Below are 22,925 nucleotides of genomic sequence, written 5' to 3' on the forward strand. Positions count from 1 at the left end.
TTATAACATCAATATAGTACTCACTTTGTCATTATAACATCAATATAGTACACACTTTGTCATTATAACATCAATATAGTACACACTTTGTCATTATTACATCAAAGCATCCTTCTTCTACATTTGTGATGTTTATCAATTACATGTAATGATCTGATATATGTTTTATGTATTTCTTAACACATTGATTTTAGATTTCTTCAGCTGAATATTTTTGGAATTGGGCACATGACATACTGATCCCAGGTCTGTACTCACAGGGCATGTATTCTGGGAATGATTCTGGTGATTACCATGGTTACCTCAGCGACAATGTCCACTACAGAGTGGGCACACCCAGAGTAAGACAAGCCAGGGTCACAAAAGGTACAAACCTTCATTATAACCCACCTGTGTGAAGGACAAGCTTATACTAGCAAAGTGTCTTTATTACTCCTTGTTAACCTTCAAACAAAGAAAATTGTATAACTATCATTTAGCATTGTTACAGTTTTTATGTCACCTGAGATGAAGTCTAAGTGACCTATTCTAATCGCCTTTTGTACATTCCCCTCGTCCGTCGTGCATCATAAACAATTTTTTTATTTCCAACTTCTTCTCCAAAACTGCTGAATCAAATTCTATGAAATTTGGCAGGAAGCTTCTATGGCTAAAGGTCACCAACACTTGTGAATTATTCTGTCCCCACCCTCCAGGGGCCTGAGGGGAGGGGCCAAAAAGGGTCAGTTGATTATTACAGGGGCTATTTTAAAAGTAGGGATATCACAGATTGGTATAATAGTCTTTGTAAATGTTTTGTCTGCAGATCACTCCCTGTAGTTAGACTAACGCATTCTGTTGTAATTTCTACCATCAGCTGACTGTAGCATTCCTTCGGAGTTCAGGAAGTTCTTTAAAGAGTGTTACCCTGAGTATGGACTGGACACCTATGATAGTGAGAGTTATGGTGAGGGCTGGGCTACACATTCCTCCAACAACACAAGCCAGGCTTGGCAGTATCAGGACTCCATACAACTAAATGGCTACCCTGTGGTTGCCAAATATGACTCGTACGGTGGTGGTGGATACGTCACCACCCTCGGAAACAGCAATCAGACAGCTGCCGATACATTTGATTACCTACATGATGCAGGGTGGATTGATCGTAACACTAGAGCAGTCCTAGTGGAGGCGAATATCTACAATCCCAATGTGAACCTTTTTTGTGTGATCTGCCTGGTCCTGGAGTTTCCAGCATCTGGATCAATCATCCCCTACTCCCAGATTTCACCAGTGGTGCTGTATCGCTACATTGGCTCCTCAGCTCTTTTCCTACTCATCCTGGACTTAATCTTTGTGGCTTTCACATTATATTACCTGTTTATCTTAGTGAATAAGATTAAACAGGAGAAATGTGAATTTTTCAAACAGTTTTGGAACATAATAGACTTGCTCAACATGGCATTTTCTATTACAGCGTGTGCTTTTTATGGAATGCACTTCATAATGGTAGAACTAGCTACCAGTGATTTCCAAAGGAACAAGGGTAGGTTGATAAGTCAAATTTTCTCAACCTTTCCATGGAAAAAAGGGTATAAAGTTAGCAAGTAAGATTTCCTCAACATTTTTGTGTAAACAAGGGTAGGTTGATAAGTCAGACTTCCTCAACATTTCCATGGAAACAAGGGTAGGTTAATAATTCAGACTTCCTCAACATTTCCACAGAAACAAGGGTAGATCAACAAGTCAGACTTCCTCAGCATTTCCATGGAAACTAGGGTAATTTAAAAATTCAGTTTTGATCAACATTCAGCAATAAGTTATTTTTTGCCCTATTTCATCAAACAAGATCTGATTGTTGTAAGAAAACTTGAAGGGATGAAAGTCACTTTTTAATGTGATTTGGGATGGGCTTTATACAGTATCTTTGGAAGTCCTGAAAACTTTGTCATGATTAAACAAACAAATGTTTTGCTTGTTCAATAGCCAGTTTCAAATTTTAAATTTCTTTCATATTTTGTATTTTGGCTTATTTGCAGATGCCTATTTGAACCTTCAGTACATCGTTTTGTGGGAGGCCTTGTTTGGCTACATGTTGGCCTTCCTGCTGTTCTTGTCCATGCTCAAGCTACTATTGATACTTCGCTTCAATCCGAAAATAACTCAGCTGTCAGGCACACTGCAGAAGGCAAAGGGGCCCATCTCAAACTTCATGGTAGTGTTTGTATTGACTTTTCTGGCGTTTGCTCAGTTTGGCTATCTAGTGTTTGGAAGGGTGGACCACGGCTATTACACGTTCATCACAACTCTTGAAACACTCATGTCAATGCTGATGATGAAGATGGAGATTGATAACATGATCTTGGTCAATGGACTGCTTGGATCGCTGTTTGTTTTCCTCTTCGTTCTCTTCATAGTCTTCATCCTCATCAACATGTTGTTGAGCGTGATCAATGATGCGTTTACTGAGGTGCGTAAGGATCCATCATTCCTGCCAGATGACCCTGCCATGGTTACCTTCCTACTTGACCAAGTCAAAGCTTTTATCCTGGGTTATTCTAAAGGTATTGCCCTACAGTTGATTAGTGATGGTAAACTTAGTAAGGATATTACTTCTTTCTCTATGTAAACCAAGCCTTGATAGAACAGACACTTCTGTTGGATACTGAATGAGCTAGATAAGAGTGGCTTATACCAGAGAAATATAGCTCCTTCTCAAGAACAAAACTTTCATATTGAGCATCACCCTACATGTATCTAATATCTCCTAACTTTATATAAGATCAAATATTGAGGATCAACCTTTCTAGTAACTCCTGACTTTATATAAGATCAAATTATTGAGGATCAACCTTTCTAGTAACTCCTAACTTTATATAAGATCAAATCATTGAGGATCAGCCTATCTAGTAACTCCTGACTTTATATAAGATCAAATTATTGAGGATCAAGCTTTCTAGTAGCTCCTAACTTTATATAAGATCAAATTCTTGAAGATCAACCTTTCTTGTAACTCCTAATTTTAAATTTGATAAAATGAATCTTATACTTCTCAAAAAAACTTCATATACAATACAGATAATCTAATAACTCTAGATTTTGTTTTGTAGACTCCACAAAGAAGGGAAGAGCAGATGAGATAAAAGAGGATGAGAAAGACCTGGAGGGAAAAATAGATGACCTTGACCTGCGATTGCGGACGTTCCTACAAGTTCTTCACAAAGACAGAGATTAAACTGTTGTAATATCTACAGAGATAAACACTTTTGCAGTTTGTAAGCTACACAAGTTACTTGAGGTTTATTTACCACATTGACAATTAACGTACAATATCAGATGTAATTTCTAAGTGAATTCAAATTCCAGGCTGTTAATTTTACTGAACTGACTTCACATCAGCTGTCTTAATGGCAGCAGTATTTACTAATATTATAATAGATTAATGTTTAAATAACTTTGTGCTGTATGTGCTGTTTATGCCAAAGGAACCTACTGTAACATTCTACTGCAGAAAAGGTCTATCTGAACTGATTTTTGCAAAATCTGTAAATAACATTATAGAGGAATACCAGATACTTGTCTATGACAATACCAGATACTTGTCTATTACAATACTAGATACTTGTCTATTACAATATCAGATACTTATCCATGACAATACCAGATACTTGTCTATTACAATACCAGATACTTGTCTATGACAATACCAGATACTTGTCTATTACAATACTAGATACTTGTCTATTACAATACCAGATACTTGTCCATGACAATACCCGATACTTGTCTATTACAATACCAGAAACTTGTTCATGACAATACCAGCTACTTGTCTATTACAATACCAGATACAATTGTAATACACTGTGAGTTGACATTGTGACATAGTTACTGTATGTTACACACTGTGAGTTGACATTGTGACATAGTTACTGTATGTTACACACTGTAAGTTGACATTGTGACATAGTTACTGTATGTTACACACTGTTAGTTGACATTGTGACATAGTTACTGTATGTTACACAGAATGAGTTGACATTGTGACATAGTTACTGTACATTACACAGAATGAGTTGACATTGTGACATAGTTACTGTATGTTACACAGGATAAGTTGACATTGTGACATAGTTGCTGTATGTAACACAGGATTAGATGACATTGTGACATAGTTACTGTATGTAACACACTGTGAGTTGACATTGTGACATAGTTACTGTATGTTACACACTGTAAGTTGACATTGTGACATAGTTACTGTATGTAACACACTGTTAGTTGACATTGTGACATAGTTACTGTATGTTACACAGAATGAGTTGACATTGTGACATTGTTACTGTATGTTACACACTGTAAGTTGACATTGTGACATAGTCACTGTACGTTACACACTGTAAGTTGACATTGTGACATAGTTACTGTATGTTACACACTGTAAGTTGACATTGTGACATAGTTACTGTATGTTACACACTGAGTTGACATTGTGACATAGTTTCTGTACGTTACACAGAATAAGTTGACATTGTGACATAGTTACTGTATGTAACACAGAATAAGTTGACATTGTGACATAGTTACTGTATGTTACACAGAATGAGTTGACATTGTGACATAGTTACTGTATGTAACATACTGTGAGTTGACATTGTGACATAGTTACTGTATTTAATACACTGTGAGTTGACATTGTGACATAGTTGCTGTATGTTACACACTGTGAGTTGACATTGGATTATGACAGTGTTATGTGTCTATGATTGTCCATGTTTCGTTTAACCTTTATTGCTCAATGTTGTATATACCTGAGAGTTCTTCATGAATTGTATGTGCTGGATATTTCAACTTACAACGATGGACCATTTTGTCCTGTACAAGTTTATTTTTCATATTGTTTGCTTATGACCAAATAAATATTGATTAGAATTGAAGTTTAAGACTTATTTTTACAACCCATACTGATCATAAACTGAATAAAAATGTGTAGAAACATAATATTCCTAACTTAACGGTTGGATTTAATCTAGAGTAGTGATTTATGAAAAGAATGTACACACAACTTATCAAAACCATTTAATATCTACAATAACAAGGAACCCAATGAATATCTATCACAAGCTAAATGAACAAATACCAGTCTTTATTTTCAAAGCTCATTACATAACCAGAACTGTCAAGTGCTCATTACATACTAAATACTCTCAAGAGCTCATTACATACCAAATACTCTCAAGAACCCATTACATACCAAATACTCTCAAGAACTCATTACATACCAAATACTCTCGAGAACTCATTACATACCAAATGCTCTCGAGAACTCATTACATACCAAATACTCTCAAGAACTCATTACATACCAAATACTCTCAAGAACCCATTACATACCAAATACTCTCAAGAGCTCATTACATACCAAATACTCTCGAGAACTCATTACATACCAAATACTCTCAAGAGCTCATTACATACCAAATACTCTCAAGAACTCATTACATACCAAATACTCTCAAGAACTCATTACATACCAAATACTCTCAAGAACTCATTACATACCAAATACTCTCAAGAACTCATTACATACCAAATGCTCTCAAGAACTCATTACATACCAAATACTCTCAAGAACTCATTACATACCAAATACTCTCAAGAACTCATTACATACCAAATACTCTCGAGAACTCATTACATACCAAATGCTCTCGAGAACTCATTACATACCAAATGCTCTCAAGAACTCATTACATACCAAATACTCTCATGAACTCATTACATACTAAATACTCTCAAGAGCTCATTACATACTAAATACTCTCAAGCACCCATTACATACCAAATGCTCTCAAGAACTCATTACATACCAAATACTCTCAAAAGCGCATTACATACCAAATGCTCTCGAGAACTCATTACATACCAAATACTCTCAAGAACTCATTACATACCAAATACTCTCAAGAACTCATTACATACCAAATACTCTCAAAAGCGCATTACATACCAGATAAACTACTGGACTCATTACATACCAGATTAACTACAGGGCTCATTACATACCAAATAAACTGCAGGGCTCATTACATACCAGATAAACTACAGGACTCATTACATACCAGATAAACTACAGGGCTCATTACATACCAGATAAACTACAGGGCCCATTACATACCAGGTAAACTACAGGGCCCATTACATACCAGATAAACTACAGGGCTCATTACATACCAGATAAACTACTGGACTCATTACATACCAGATTAACTACAGGGCTCATTACATTGTACATACCAAATAAACTTCAGGGCTCATTACATACCAGATAAAACGCAGGGCTCATTACATACCAGATAAACTACAGGATCGACTCATTACATACCAGATAAACTACAGGACTCATTACATACCAGATAAACTACAGAGCTCATTACATACCAGATAAACTACAGGACTCATTACATACCAGATAAAATGCAGGGTTCATTACATACCAGATAAACTACAGGGCTCATTACATACCAGATAAACTACAGGACTCATTACATACCAGATAAAATGCAGGGTTCATTACATACCAGATAAGGTTGACTACAGTGTTCATTACCCAATAAGGTTGACTACAGTGTTCATGACCCAATAAGGTTGACTACAGTGTTCATTACCTAATAAGGTTGACTTAACAGGGTTCATTACCCAATAAGGTTGACTACAGTGTTCATTACCCAATAAGGTTGACTACAGTGTTCATTTCCCAATAAGGTTGACTACAGGGTTCATTACCCAATAAGGTTGACTACAGTGTTCATTACCCAATAAGGTTCACTACAGTGTTCATTACCCAATAAGGTTTACTACAGGGTTCATTACCCAATAAGGTTTACTACAGGGTTCATTACCCAATAAGGTTGACTACAGGGTTCATTTTCCAATAAGGTTGACTACAGTGTTCATTTCCCAATAAGGTTTACTACAGTGTTCATTACCCAATAAGGTTGACTACAGTTTTCATTACCCAATAAGGTTGACTACAGGGTTCATTACCCAATAAGGTTGACTACAGGGTTCATTACCCAATAAGGTTGACTACAGTGTTCATTACCCAATAAGGTTGACTTAACAGGGTTCATTACCCAATAAGGTTGACTACAGTGTTCATTGCCCAATAAGGTTGACTACAGTGTTCATTTTCCAATAAGGTTGACTACAGGGTTCATTACCCAATAAGGTATAATACAGGGTTCATTTCCCAATAAGGTTGACTACAGGGTTCATTACCCAATAAGGTATAATACAGTGTTCATTACCCAATAAGGTTGACTACAGTGTTCATTACCCAATAAGGTTGACTACAGTGTTCATTACCCAATAAGGTTGACTACAGTGTCCATTACCCAATAAGGTTTACTACAGGGTTCATTACCCAATAAGGTTTACTACAGGGTTCATTACCCAATAAGGTTTACTACAGTGTTCATTACCCAATAAGGTTGACTACAGTGTTCATTACCCAATAAGGTTGACTACATGTTTCATTACCCAATAAGGTTGACTACAGTGTTCATTTCCCAATAAGGTTGACTACAGGGTTCATTACCCAATAAGGTTTACTACAGTGTTCATTTCCCAATAAGGTTGACTACAGGGTTCATTACCCAATAAGGTTTACTACAGTGTTCATTTCCCAATAAGGTTGACTACAGTGTTCATTACCCAATAAGGTTGACTACAGTTTTCATTACCCAATAAGGTTGACTACAGTGTCCATTACCCAATAAGGTTGACTACAGTGTTCATTACCCAATAAGGTTTACTACAGGGTTCATTACCCAATAAGGTTTACTACAGGGTTCATTACCCAATAAGGTTTACTACAGGGTTCATTACCCAATAAGGTTGACTACAGTGTTCATTTCCCAATAAGGTTGACTACAGGGTTCATTACCCAATAAGGTTCACTACAGTGTTCATTACCCAATAAGGTTGACTACAGGGTTCATTACCCAATAAGGTTCACTACAGTGTTCATTACCCAATAAGGTTGACTACAGTGTTCATTTCCCAATAAGGTTGACTACAGTGTTCATTTCCCAATAAGGTTCACTACAGGGTTCATTACCCAATAAGGTTCACTACAGGGTTCATTACCCAATAAGGTTCACTACAGTGTTCATTACCCAATAAGGTTCACTACAGTGTTCATTTCCCAATAAGGTTGACTACATGTTTCATTACCCAATAAGGTTCACTACAGTGTTCATTACCCAATAAGGTTTACTTAACAGGGTTCATTACCCAATAAGGTTGACTACAGTGTTCATTACCCAATAAGGTTGACTACAGTGTTCATTTCCCAATAAGGTTGACTGCAGGGTTCATTACCCAATAAGGTATAATACAGGGTTCATTTCCCAATAAGGTTGACTACAGTGTTCATTTCCCAATAAGGTTGACTACAGGGTTCATTTCCCAATAAGGTTGACTACAGGGTTCATTTCCCAATAAGGTTGACTACAGGGTTCATTACCCAATAAGGTTTACTACAGGGTTCATTACCCAATAAGGTTTACTACAGGGTTCATTACCCAATAAGGTTTACTACAGGGTTCATTTCCCAATAAGGTTGACTACAGTGTTCATTTCCCAATAAGGTTGACTACAGTGTTCATTACCCAATAAGGTTTACTACAGTGTTCATTACCCAATAAGGTTGACTACAGTGTTCATTACCCAATAAGGTTTACTACAGTGTTCATTACCCAATAAGGTTGACTACAGGGTTCATTTCCCAATAAGGTTGACTGCAGATCATCCATTACCCAAAAAGGTTTACTCATAAAAAAACACTAGGTCTTAATAAATGTTTTATTCTTTTAGCCATACTAAAGAAAAAAACTCTCTCTTTTTTTAATTAGCACCCCTGTGCACCCACACTCCCACAATCGTCATTATTGGCGGAGGAGAGTCAGTATAAGAAGAAGAAACAGGCCCTCTGCGCCTCTTGCTTTAATGCCTGTAACACATCACCACGCTGTTTATTATGAATTCTATATGATTCACAAGCGCACATTGCAATATTAATACAACATATATAGGCCTACTGTCGAATGCCCAATCTGTATGTTGTCCTATTAAATTTTGAAACTCAATGGATGCAAATTTAACAACTCTTTGCTGAAAAAATACGAAAACAAAAGCCTAGCTTTACACTAATGGCCGCCTCCTGAATGGAAGGAGATCGCAAGAGGAGACGTTGCATATTCATATCCTTATTCTGGCGTGCATAAACACAAAAGAGTTTGTATTTTTACTTATTGTATTTAATAAATGCCACTGTTCCTTTTCATATATGAACGGAACGGTGTCACATGACATCAAGATACAATATGTAATTTTCTTCGTATTAGATATTACGAACACAACTTGTCAAAAGATCTTTTTTTCAGTCGAAACGATCCCTCTTCATATCTCGCTTAAATGAAAACTAAGAATCAGTGTGTGTGCAGAGATTTGGAAATCATATGGAGTTATGCAAAAAAATGTTATTGAAGAATTTTTTTCCTGCAATATCGTTTCATTATATATATATATATATATCTACTACTTTAATCGGTTTAGACATGGACATGGAAGTTGGATACATATGTTGCAGGCCAGGTTTTAATTGTAAATACTGTACATAGTTGTACGGTCGCCGTCTAGCTTCTGTCTAGGGGGAATTTCCCTTTAGCTCAGTCAGTAGAGCGGCGGACCAGTAAGCCGAGGGTCGCGGGTTCGATCCCGGCTGGCTGCACACTACTACTCCTTGAACTTTTACATTGGTGCCGCAGACCACTCCAAGTGAAAGCAAGAGGCTTCCTTGGAGAGAGAACCTGGGTTGGTGTGTTCGGGGGCGAACACGTTCGAAGGAGGGAGTAGTGTAGCAGGCCAGGTTTTAATTGTAAATACTGTACATAGTTGTACGGTCGCCGTCTAGCTTCTGGCTAGGGGGAATTTCCCTTTAGCTCAGTCGGTAGAGCGGCGGACCAGTAAGCCGAGGGTCGCGGGTTCGATCCCAGGTGGCTACACACTACTACTCCTTGAACTTTTACACATATGATACATGTGTAACAGGAAGAGAGTTGTGTGCCTCCACCGGGGATTGAACCAGCGACCGTCAGCGTACTGGTCCGCCCGCTCTATCTACCGATTGAGCTAATGGGAAATCCCCCCCCCCCCCCCCCCCCCCCACAAGGCAAAGCTAGAAGTCGACCATATCACTATATATTATATGTACACAATTTACAAATGTATGTACACAATTTACAAATGTTCACCCTCGAACACACAATCAGGTTATATCTCCAACGAAGCATCCCATTCTTCTATAGCTTGCACTTGGAGAAGGCCTAGTCAACAGCACCAAATGTAACAGGAAAGAGAGTAGTGTGCCTCCACCATGGATCGAACCAGCAACCCTCGGCTTTCTGGTCCGCTGCTCTACCAACTGTACTAAAGGGAAAGTTCCCCTATTGCGAAGCTAGATGACAACTACATTGTATATCACTATGTTCACTATTTACAATTAAAACCTGCCACACATATATATATTTGGTTGATAAAAATAATGTTTTGGAACAAAAACTCAGTCTCTAGTGAAGTAAAATAAAACAATTTGTTGTTTACAGTTGGTACATGGTAAAACAATATAAGATTAGCTCTTTTGAGCTATTATAACTGACACATAAATGATAAGCACAGTATCAAAACACACATGATAATTTAAAACCTGTCAAATATAATGTTTATATAGAAGGTGGATGTGATACAGTGATATAAGCTGCATGTATTTCTTGACCTGATATTGGACCTGTAGTATGTTTGGGTGAAGGGCTACCCATATTGAAGGTGACAGAGGTCAAATTTGTTTAAACGCTCCAATGACTTCTTCTGATTAACTAAAAGGCCTTGGAATCAAGATATTTTTGAAATTGCTATATTCCTGGGATAAAGTCTTGACAGATTTTGCGCAAAGAAATGACCTTGACCTATATTCAAGGTCACTGTTGTCAACTTTGTTTAAATACTCAAGCAACTTCTTCTGATTAAATAAATGCCTGCAACAAGCTAGATATGAATCGTCAGTTCCAGGAAGGAAACCTTAACAAAATTTGTGAAAAGAAATTACCTTGACCAATATTCAAGGTAATTAATAATAACTGGGATCAAATTTGTGAAAGCATTCAAACAATTTCTTCTGATTTACTGAAAGGCCTAGACTCAAGCTGGTCAGGTGTTCTTGGAATATACAGTCCAACAACATTTGCTAAATAAACGACCTTGACTCATTTTCAAGATCGCCAGTGACAACTTTTAAAAAAAAATCTTCTTCTGAATAAATGGCATAGAAACAATATATTTGGCTGTTTGGTTAATGAAAATACTGTTCCTGGGATGATGTATGCCAAAGTTTGCCAAAAAGAAAATGTCTTCGACCCTAATCCAAGGTAATAGGGTCGAATTTGTTAAAGCACACAAACTGGTTCCTTTGATTAACTGAAAGGAAGAGTATCATCATAGAAATGAATACTCTTGTTCACTTCCTTTCTAGGGATTGAATTCCAGACATCTGATTTACCAGTTATATGATGTCCTGTTGAATGGGCTAGGTGATTACGAGGTAGATCATTTAGTTACAGCATTCATCTAGAATTCCAGGGTTTTAATCTCAGTATGGCAAATATATTTCCTTTATGCTGTTGCCAAATGATATCCTTCTCGTTGAATAAATCACTCCGGTTCTAGCCTAATCAGACATAAAACAAAATGACATTCCCACATTATGTAAAATATTATACAACATACACATTCATATATTTTCAGAGCAATACATTTAGATGTCCAAGATGCTGCGTAATGTGGCGAAGTGTGTGATGGTATTGGCATCAAGTGCTGTTGTTATACCGTACACTATCTCCATCTTGTGTAATATTCTCAATGGATGGCCACAAACAAAGCACAAATTCCAAAGAGCTTTCCATCCAAAAAAAGTGTATGCCATGAACTATGCTGTGCTTCAAAAACTTGTCATCACTTTACGTTACTTTCCTCGTTATATACAGTGGAAAATATTTTACCGCTCAGCAGATGTATCCAAGTTACGCAAGGTAAGGCATCATTAAACCTGCTTGTTCCGCTGATAAATAAGGATAAGAATAGGATTTTATAAAATTTGGAGGGAAAGAAAAATGAAAGAAAATACATTAACCTATAATGATGGTGTTTGATTGGAATATATATCACATAAATGGCTGATCTACCATGTGATATACATTTTGTATAGACGTGTTTGTGTAAAAACACTACAGTGTCTCTAATGTCACAATTAATATTTGTTGTAGCATGATTATCTCTAGAAAAGTTGAAATTGATCTGTCTCATAAAGAAATTAATTTTGATATCAAAATTATTTTTGATCTAGATAAATCTGTTACAGCAGTAATTATGTTAATCTTGTTTTGTAGAACTTTGTATATGGGAGAAACAACCGTAACCTAGACTTGTATGTGCCTGGTGTACAAGGATTACAGCCTTCTAGACCTCACCCAGTCCTAGTGTTTGTGTATGGAGGGGCTTGGAGTTCAGGTGACAAAAACATGTATGGAATGCTGTGTTCCGAGCTTGCAGATAGACTCCAGGTTTTGGTTTGTTGTCCAAACTACTCCATCTATCCACAGGTAGGAATCAGTTAACCAGCATTTTTTAGATTATCTGTCTGTGTCAGACTTTTCTTTGGAGAAGTCCTACAGTGTTCAAATGTTTAAAACTTCACTGATGTAATTAGCACACACTGATGTAATTAGCACACACTGATGTAATTAGCACACACTGATGTTGTACACATGTACTTACTTTTCATACCACCAATAAAGAAGTATAACAGGTGAGAGTATTGTGCCTCCATTCTTCCACTCTATCAACTTAACTATAGGAAATTCCCCATAGCACAAATCTAGTTCTAGTGACCGTAAACTTTTACAATTAAATCCTGCCACAGAAGTTTTGGAGGTGGGTGGTGGGTAGACTGGAATCAGGTTGTCCGGTCTGTCCGTCTGTCTGTCTGTCTGTACACTAGCACTTTCATTTCCAGAGATTATCTTGGAATCCAAAAGGCCATATTTTCTGAAACTTACATGGTGTTACGCTGTGATATGCTGATGTGCTAGGGGTTTAAAAAGTTCCAAATGTAAAGGTGAATGTCCCTCTTACTAAAATAGAACTGGAAATATGCTGTCAAAAATAAATCATGTAAGCCCTTTAAAGAAGCCCAAATTTTCTGAAATTTCACATGATGATTCATGGTGATAAACAGATAAGCTATAAGGGTTTAGAAACGTTCCTAGGGTCAAGGTCACTTTTATTAATTTGTGTGACTGTTTGCCGGCAGGGTTTTGTGGATGATATGGTTCAAGATGTGGTAGACTGTGTGTCATGGGCATACCAGAACATAGAGATGTATGGAGGAGATAAGGTAGGTCATGGCTATCATAGAACATCACACAAATTGGGTTGTTTTTTTCAAATTTCATTAATTGGGAATATGCATGAAAAAATTGTACCATGATTAAAAAACATCAGGATGGATAATCACTATTTATAAATCTTGAAAATTGTATGTTCTGTATTATCCTCAGTTGTGATGTCATAGAAGTCTGATATCATGAACTGAGGTCAAAATTCCTTTCTCGCGATTATAGAAGAAAAACAGGAAGTAGAGGTCTTGGTAACATATTCTTTCTATACAGGAAAGGATCATGCTGGTTGGACATTCTGCTGGAGCCCACCTGTGTATGATGACTGTGCTAGAACTCCTTCATGATGAGCTGGTACAGGGCAGTAACAGCCAGTCCCAGCTGTTACTGCAGGAGAGTCTAAGGTTCCAGGACTCGCACTTCGACAGTAATAAGAGGAGCAGGATTGACACTCTGGATGAAAGCTCGGGGTCATCAGGGTCATTCTGTGTGCTCAATGATAATGGGGACAAGGGAGGTCCTCTTGAATCTGGTGGGGCTACCAGTATGTATGAAATGATATCAGTCAAATCAGATCAGGATGACAATGGTTCAAGCTCTGAACAAGGGGCAGGATATGCTGGTATCCAGTATAAAGATGATGATGAGGAAGAGGAAGCACCAGACAGTCAAGGGGGTGCTATGAACAGACAGGTTAGCCAGGATGTATCCGAGGTAACTCAGGTCAGAGTGGATGTCACAGAGGTCAGTGCAGAGGGGGTCAGAGCAGAGGAGGTCAGAGGGGAAGAGGTCAGAGGGGAAGAGGTCACAGAAGTCAGAGGAGTCACAGAAGAAGCAGAAGAAGAAGAACACAGTGAGAATGAATCCATAGTGACAATCCGACCATCAGACCATCAGCCAACATTACTGGAGTTGGGGAAATCCATTAAAGCTATAGTAGGTGAGTAAAAAACATGTATCAGCAAAACTTTTTTGTGAACACTTGATCATATTTTTACAGTACCTTTCTAAACATTTTATAGAGCAGCAAGAGTGTATGATGTAAAAGGTGATGTGGAATTTCTTTTCTGATATATCCAAACTTCAGGTTCTATGATAAAATCTATCGGGTCACTGTGGGCGATCAGCCAGTATTTTCACTGACATGGTACATTTGTAGTCAAGTAGACAAGTGCTAGATTTCAATTTTTATACATAGGTCAAAATCTTACATGAGTATTATGGTTTGTCATAGACCATATTTTGTCTGGAAATGTCCTCCCTATTGTCTAAAAATACCTATAAATTTCATACTTATGACTTGGACATAAAATAGAAGTCTAGGTATAGAGTTCTAAGGAACAATATTGAAAATCTGGTTATTTTGCTTTGTCTTAGGACTTGCTGGAGTTTATGATATAAGTGACCATTTTGAACATGAGTACATGCGAGGTGTGGAGGATGTATCCAAAATGGCCAGAGCTATGTATGGAAATGAACACTTTGACCGTTTCTCTCCATCTTCCCTGGTCAGGACTCTGTCCAGTAGTGTCAGGTAAGGACACATAAAATGTGAATGTGTGGGATTCCAACTAAAAAATCACGAAGGGTCAGGGTTGGCGATGAAAATTTCTTCAACATTCTTCTGTAGGGACAACAGGATATTATGAATCCTTTGATGGTGTCTTAAGAGAGTCAAATAAATAAAGTAAAAATTGGTAATCAATGTGTAGTGCTGTTCAACTTAATTTGCTTTGAATCATTTTTGGAACCAGAAAGCTAAAATGTTAGTTAAAGGCAAGTGTTGACTGCAATGCTCGGTACTGAATGGAAGATCCCAAACTGGGGAAAATATTTGTAATGTAGTTAAATGGGAGAGTTTGCCATGATTACTTAGATATCTAGGTAAGTGATACAGGCCACCTGGGTTCTTGTTTATTAAAATTATCTTCAATATAAATAACACTATGTCCTACACAAGAAAGTGTGAAAGTTATTTAGTCAAAAACAATCATTTGACCACCAGTCTTATTCGTTCAGTTTATTGACAACCACTTGATGTGAAAATGATGTTGTAATAAGCCATGAGAAATGCAACAATAAGAGATAATAGTAGAGTTGATCAGTTCATTATAATGTGCAGCTATTGCCATTACATTATAATACCAATAATCACACTATTGATATATCTGTTTACTCTAGTTTACCTCCTGTGGTCCTGATCCATGGCACTGATGATTATGTCGTTCCCCTGTCGTCCACTACCAAGCTGGCTGAGGCTATACAAGAGATCTATGGCGACGTGACAGTCCGGATTATCCCCGGCTGTGATCACTTCAGTCTTTGTCTGGACATCATGGACTCTAAAAGTAGATACTATGAGAGTGTGCTCGGGGTGATCCTAGAAACGGCTGCCAAAGTGCTAAAATAAGAATCAATAGATTTAGTAAACAAATAATCACATTTGTCTTTCAAATTTCTACAGAAATGGTGGAGTAGTTTGATGAGGTATGGTTGGGACATTGTTCAATTATTTGACACTTTACCTGTGTTCAGGTATTTGTGAATACAAGACACACCACACAGTTGGGTATTCAAGGCAAGGTAATGTACGTTGGTATCATGTTTAAACAGTGATCATAATGATGATCCTTGATTTGAAGAAAAAAGTGATCATAAATATAGCTTTAAAATGACTTGCAAATTAGGTATTCATTGTTGTTATACCAGTATCAGTACCTGTATCAGGATTACACCTGTGTCAGTACCTGTATCAGGGTTACACCAGTATCAGTACCTGTATCAGGATTACACCTGTGTCAGTACCTGTATAAGGGTTACACCTGTATCAGGGTTACACCTGTATCAGTATCTGTATCAGAGTTACATCTGTATCAGTACCTGTATCAGGGTTACACCTGTATCAGTACCTGTATCAGAGTTACACCTGTATCAGGGTTAAACCAGTATCAGTATCTGTATCAGAGTTACATCTGTATCAGTACCTGTATCAGGGTTACACCTGTATCAGTACCTGTATCAGTACCTGTATCAGGGTTACACCTGTATCAGTACCTGTATCAGAGTTACACCTGTATCAGTACCTGTATCAGAGTTACACCTGTATCAGTACCTGTATCAGAGTTACACCTGTATCAGTACCTGTATCAGGGTTACACTTGTATCAGTACCTGTATCAGGGTTACACCTGTATCAGTACCTGTATCAGTGTTACACCTGTATCGGGATTACACCTGTATCAGGGTTACACCTGTATCAGTATCTGTATCAGGGTTACACCTGTATCAGTACCTGTATCAGTACCTGTATCAGAGTTACACCTTTATCAGTTCCTGTATCAGAGTTACACCTGTATCAGGGTTACACCTGTATCAGTATCTGTATCAGGGTTACACCTGTATCAGAGTTACACCTGTATCAGGATTACACTTGTATCAGTGTACCTGTATCATACACCTGTGTCAGTACCTGTATCAGGGTTACACCTGTATCAGTACCTGTATCAGGGTTACACCTGTATCAGGGTTAAACCAGTATCAGTATCTGTATCAGGGTTACACCTGTGTCAGTACCTGTATCAGAGTTACACCTGTATCGGGATTACACCTGTGTCAGTACCTGTATCAGGGTTACACTTGTAACAGTACCTGTATCAGTACCTGTATCAGGGATACACCTGTATCAGTACCTGTATCAGGGTTACACCTGTATCAGTACCTGTATCAGGGTTACACCTGTATCAGTACCTGTATCAGGGTTACACTTGTAACAGTACCTGTATCAGTACCTGTATCAGGGTTACACCTGTATCAGTACCTGTATCAGTACCTGTATCAGGGTTACACCTGTATCAGTACCTGTATCAGGGTTACACCTGTATCAGTACCTGTATCAGGGTTACACTTGTAACAGTACCTGTATCAGGGTTACACCTGTATCAGTACCTGTATCAGGGATACACCTGTATCAGTACCTGTATCAGGGTTACACCTGTATCAGTACCTGTATCAGGGATACACCTGTATCAGTACCTGTATCAGGGTTACACTTGTAACAGTACCTATATCAGGGTTACACCTGTATCAGTACCTGTATCAGGGTTACACTTGTAACAGTACCTGTATCAGGGTTACACCTGTATCAGGGTTACACCTGTAACAGTACCTGTATCAGGGTTACACTTGTAACAGTACCTGTGTCAGTACCTGTATCAGTACCTGTGTCAGTACCTGTATCAGGGTTACACCTGTATCAGGGTTACACTTGTAACAGTACCTGTATCAGTACCTGTATTGGAACCTGTATTAGGGCTACACCTGTATCAGGGTTACACCTGTATCAGTACCTGTGTCAGAACCTGTATTAGGGTTACACCTGTACCAGTACCTGTATCAGGGTTACACCTGTATCGGGACATGTATCAGGATAACACCTGTATCAGTGTTACACCTGTATCAGGGTTACACTTATATCAGGACATTTATCAGGGTTACACCTGTATCGGGATTACACCTGTATCAGTACCTGTATCAGTACCTGTATCAGGGTTACATCTGTATCAGTACCTGTATCGGAGTTACACCTGTATCAGTATCAGGGTTTTACTAAGAACCAATGATTTGTACTGTGGTAACTTGACCTGGTTTTGTTTGTGGTATGAATTGGACTTAACATATTCTGCAATTCAGACAGTTGTTTGGTGCTGTTTTTATATTTTGATGGCAAAGTGTTGTTTTTTTTTATATTCTCATTGACGTGTATTTGCTATTGATGCATATTAAGTTGAAAATAAATTTCAGTGTCCGGTCCATTACAATTTCAGATTCGGTTAAATATCATTTTCAGTGTCAAATCTAATAATGTTTGTTGTCTGAATAGTTAAAATGGTAAGGGTGATCACAGACAAGATATGATATGGAGGATCTCATTGGTAACATGTTATACATATGTAGTGGGGCTAAGAAAAGGCATTGTGTGTGTTGGGGATGAAAGCACATACATATGTAACCTCCCTCCAATCTCTATAATGTGTTTCAAAAGACGATGAGACTTATCTTGTGTTAAATGATAGCACAGTATCAAAGAGTGGGAGAATTTTCTGAAAGGCACTAGAAACCTATTTTGTTTGTGATGTGAAATGCTAAACTTGATCAATACATGTGTGATTGGTTGGTGAAAATGTAAATGAATTAAGGCTACCCTAGTATGTTCCAACATATTTTGTGATAAGTACTTCCTGAAATGTTAATCAGTGTCAAACAGTTAAACCGTTGTTAACATTCCATACAGATGCAACTACATGTTGCAAGGCTGGAGTTTGTAAGCACTTTGGGTATACTTGATTGGAAGGAAATTGCTCAGAGTTCACTGGACGTTATTGCTCTATGTGGAATAATGTAGATTTTTTCTCAAAACATGCTTCATATGTTGCTTCAGATGTTAGACATGCTTACAAAATAGGGGTACAATCCTGATACAACTATTAAATACATCATATCAGTCATGTTATGTTGTGAAATGTGAGATAAATTTGTCGAACAACATATCAATAATGGGAAGTGAAATCATCGTTAAGGTGAAGGTTAGATACAGTATGATAACATTGGGTAATCCTATGAGAGTTGATCTCCACTTCCTTAGTATTGATTAATCTGAATATGATTTGTAAATATGGAGTTTTACGAGATTACAGATGTTTATGTTTTGTAATGTAATACACATGACATCAAGATTACATTGCAGTCATTAACATTTAAGGTAAAAATGTACAAAAATCTGTTGTTCCCACACACTAGTCATCTTTGCAGTGTATAGGTCTCACAATTGAACATCTCAGTAAATCCAGACTGACCGTGTCAATTTTTGTGTAAGAATGTTTTGTATGAGAGATAAAACATATCTATCTGTGTGGTCATATCAGATACACTTAGAGACAAGTCAATATTAAACCAGAATTTCATCAACTGTTACTAGTATTTATATATGTGGTATACTGACATTCCGTGTATTTAGCAAACTGTTTTTCTAAAGTTTGTTTCTTAGCCAAGTTAGCTCTTAATTTGAACAAAGTTTTTTTCATTCATGACATAGGTGAGAGTTATCAGTGTAATCTTGTACAGATAAAGATTTTTTTTTTAATTTCACAACTACTAAAACAAGTATCAACTACTGGTACCTGTAATAATGCATTTATACTAATAATGTATATCAAATTATCTCCCCTTTCTTATCAATGACACCAGATCATTCTTATATCATTAATTTTTTTATAAACGAATATCTCTGGTCCAACCATGTAGACAGCGATTAATATAAATGGCCCAGCTGCATCAGTACATATGTAGGTGCCACAAGATTATTTCCTTTTTCTTGTCAATTACAAGTTTTTGGCTAGTTTTACTTCTTGAAACTTTCAATAATGATTCAATCTGCTGTTCTGTTTGTGTTATGGATAATGATAAGTAATGTTTCAGTCCACTGATACTATTAATCACATGTGTTACTGGATAATGATAAGTAATATTTCAGTCCACTGATACTATTAATCACATGTGTTACTGGATAATGATAAGTAATGTTTCAGTCCACTGATACTATTAATCACATGTGTTACTGGATAATGATAAGTAATGTTTCAGTCCACTGATACTATTAATCACATGTGTTACTGGATAATGATAAGTAATATTTCAGTCCACTGATACTATTAATCACATGTGTTACTGGATAATGATATAATAGTAATGTTTCAGTCCACTGATACTATTAATCACATGTGTTACTGGATAATGATAAGTAATATTTCAGTCCACTGATACTATTAATCACATGTGTTACTGGATAATGATATAATAGTAATGTTTCAGTCCACTGATACTATTAATCACTGCAATCTTTTCACACTTGTTCTACTTTAATTACATTGTTTTGTTTATTAGGACTTTGTTGATGATTTTCATACAAAAAAGTATGAATTTAAATTCAATTTAATGAATAAATGATTATTTGTATAAGTTTGTGTTTTCATTTATATATCAAAAAAGTACATGTAGCTTTATTGAGTTCAAATGGGCATTGTTTGAAGTGGTCTTCATTACGGTATGTAAAGTTTATCGGCATCAATTGCTTACCAAAGACGACGGTTGCCGCGCCAGTAATTGCAATGTTATGTTTCATCTCCTAACGGGGGTCAGGCCCACTGTTTTTATACAAATCTGGTTCGAATTCACCAAAGGATGCTTTAGACCAAATTTTTTTCTTTCCCACAGAATAAGGATTTTAACCAATTTGGTGCATATTTATCATATTTGGTTCTGCACCCCAGGCCCACTGTTGTACAAAATTGGTCCCCTCTTCACCCAAGGATACCTCATACCAAATATGGACAAAATCCTTTAGTTCCTACAAAGGAAGAAGGATTTCAACCAAATTTGTGTCCATTTCCTGTTTGGCCCCACCCCTTAGACCCCTTTCGGGCATGTCAACCGTTTATAAAAAACTGGTTCTTCTTTCTTCGTCACCCAAGGAAACTCCACACAAATTTGGTTGAAATCGGCCGTGGTTGACTGGCTATTTTTTTTTGTAGTAAAAAGTTGATTGATGCTACATGCCTCTCCAGGGTATCAGCTCACCGGTCCTCCGGGCCAGGTGAGCTAAAAATTGGTTTCAATAGAACAAGAATTTGGTAGTATACAAGAGGCCCAGAGGGCCTGTATCGCTCACCTGGTTTCATGAGATATGAAACAAGAATGATGCTTAAGTATATTTGTTGCTGGTATTGCTATGTCAATATATATCATAAGCATTTTATATGGGTACATGTACATTGGTTTTATTTTAATACTACAAATGCCAAAAAGTGCATTAATCCATGAAATTGACTTTTGGCGTGAACCTTTATGCAATTTTGAATCCCTACCCCAATAGGATGCTACCAGTGAAACCATTGCTAAGTTTCAGAGAATAAGTTGTTTAAATCAATTTAGCCAAATTGACCCCTTTTGGCCCCACCTCTCAGCCCCCTGGCGGCCCGGATCAACCCCAACATTTTTACAAATTTTAATCCCCACCCCATTACCATGCTACCATACAAATGTGAGTAATATCCATTGCTTAGTTTCAGAGAAGAAGTTGTTTAAACAAATTGAACAATTTTGGCCCCGCCCCTCAGGCCCCTGGGGGGTCAGCCCCACCATTTGTACAATTTTGAATCCCCACCCCATTACCATGCTATCAGTAAAATATGAGTGATATCCATTGCTTAGTTTCAGAGGAGAAGTCGTTTATATCAATTCTGCAAACTGACCCCTTTTGGCCCCGCCCCTCAGCCCCCAGGGGGGTCGGCCACATCATTTGTACAATTTCAAATTCTTACCCCAAGGTGATGCTACCAGTAAAATATGAGAGATATCCATTGCTTGGTTCTGGAGAAGAAGTCAATTATATGAATATAGCCCGATTGACCACATTTGGCCCCGCCCCTCAGGCCCCTGGGGGGTCAGCCCTATCATTTGTAAAAGTTTGAATCCCCACCCCAAAGTGATGCTACCAGACAAATATGAGCGACAGCCATTGCTCGGTTTCAGAGAAGAAGTTGTTTATATCAATATAGCCGCATTGACCACATTCGGCCCCGCCCCTCAGACCCCAGGGGGGTCAGCCCCATCATTTGTACAATTTTGAATCCCCACCCCATAGAGATGCTACCAGGCAAATATGAGCAACAGCCATTGCTTGGTTTCAGAGAAGTATAGCCGGATTGACCACATTCGGCCCCGCCCCTCAGGCCCCTGGCGGGGGGGGGGTCAGCCCCATCATTTGTACAATTTTGAACCCCTACCCCATAATGATGCTACCAGGCAAATATGAGCGATAGCCATTGCTTGGTTTCAGAGAAGAAGTCGTTAATATAAAAAGCGCCAAATTGACCCCTTTTGGCCCCGCCCCAGAGGCCCCCAGGGGGTCAGCCCCATCATTTGTACAATTTTGAGTCCCCTACCCATAGGGATGCTTCTGACCAAATTTGTTCAAATTCCGATCAGCGGTTATGAAGAAGAAGTCAAATAAGTCAATTGTTGACGGACGGACGGACGACAGACGGACGGACGCCACGGTATGGCATAAGCTCACCTTGGTCCTTCGGACCAGGTGAGCTAATAATGTTATTACCAACATGCCGGCAATATAATTACTCGGGACAATATAAAATACACCAGATAGTTTTGGTGTTCAATTTATCTGGTGGGGTTAAGCATAAACTATTGACTCGAAATAAAAGTGTAATCTGGGGTCACAAGGAAGCCAACATGTAAATGGTTCTAATATAACTACAAATGTCAAAATTTATCATTACTCTCTGTAAGCCATCTTGGATTCTGATCACTCCCCAAATGAGATTCCAGAGGAATCTTGGTGTCCACTATTGAATGATCT

General features: G+C 37.8%; 3 protein-coding genes across 3 annotated transcripts in view; all 3 read left to right on the forward strand.

Moving 5' to 3' along the window:
- LOC117325345 (polycystic kidney disease protein 1-like 2) overlaps nt 1-4,916 on the forward strand; it is a 54,015-nt gene extending 49,099 nt beyond the window's left edge. Inside the window, exons 19-22 of the mRNA XM_033881495.1 lie at nt 195-366; nt 857-1,525; nt 2,019-2,543; nt 3,090-4,916. Coding sequence (XP_033737386.1) covers nt 195-366; nt 857-1,525; nt 2,019-2,543; nt 3,090-3,214 — 1,491 coding nt within the window. The 3' untranslated portion in view covers nt 3,215-4,916. The remainder of the gene's footprint in view (nt 1-194; nt 367-856; nt 1,526-2,018; nt 2,544-3,089) is intronic.
- Nucleotides 4,917-9,167: 4,251 nt separating this feature from the next.
- LOC117325352 (isoprenylcysteine alpha-carbonyl methylesterase ICME-like) lies at nt 9,168-20,506 on the forward strand. The gene is made up of 7 exons (XM_033881508.1): nt 9,168-9,279; nt 11,845-12,128; nt 12,486-12,698; nt 13,409-13,492; nt 13,767-14,433; nt 14,871-15,027; nt 15,675-20,506. The coding sequence occupies exons 2-7, from the start codon at nt 11,859-11,861 to the stop codon at nt 15,901-15,903; spliced, it is 1,620 nt and encodes a 539-aa protein (XP_033737399.1). The 5' UTR covers nt 9,168-9,279; nt 11,845-11,858; the 3' UTR covers nt 15,904-20,506.
- Nucleotides 16,165-20,506, forward strand: LOC117329452. Its single transcript, XM_033887437.1, has 3 exons — nt 16,165-16,180; nt 16,308-17,120; nt 17,684-20,506. The coding sequence occupies exons 1-3, from the start codon at nt 16,165-16,167 to the stop codon at nt 17,857-17,859; spliced, it is 1,005 nt and encodes a 334-aa protein (XP_033743328.1). The 3' UTR covers nt 17,860-20,506.
- Nucleotides 20,507-22,925: the final 2,419 nt, after the last annotated feature.

The sequence above is a fragment of the Pecten maximus genome, chromosome 1 (assembly GCF_902652985.1).
Source record: "Pecten maximus chromosome 1, xPecMax1.1, whole genome shotgun sequence".
NCBI lineage: Eukaryota > Metazoa > Mollusca > Bivalvia > Pectinida > Pectinidae > Pecten > Pecten maximus.

Coding starts and splice junctions, on each gene's coding strand:
- LOC117329452 (XM_033887437.1), top strand. Junction 17,121..17,683: donor TGTGTCAGTACCTGTATCAG/GGTTACACTTGT, acceptor CACTTGTAACAG/TACCTGTGTCAGTACCTGTA.
- LOC117325352 (XM_033881508.1), top strand. CDS start 11,859: ATGTCCAAGATGCTGCGTAATGTGGCGAAGTGTGTGATGGTATTGGCA. Junction 12,129..12,485: donor ATGTATCCAAGTTACGCAAG/GTAAGGCATCAT, acceptor CTTGTTTTGTAG/AACTTTGTATATGGGAGAAA. Junction 12,699..13,408: donor ACTACTCCATCTATCCACAG/GTAGGAATCAGT, acceptor GTTTGCCGGCAG/GGTTTTGTGGATGATATGGT.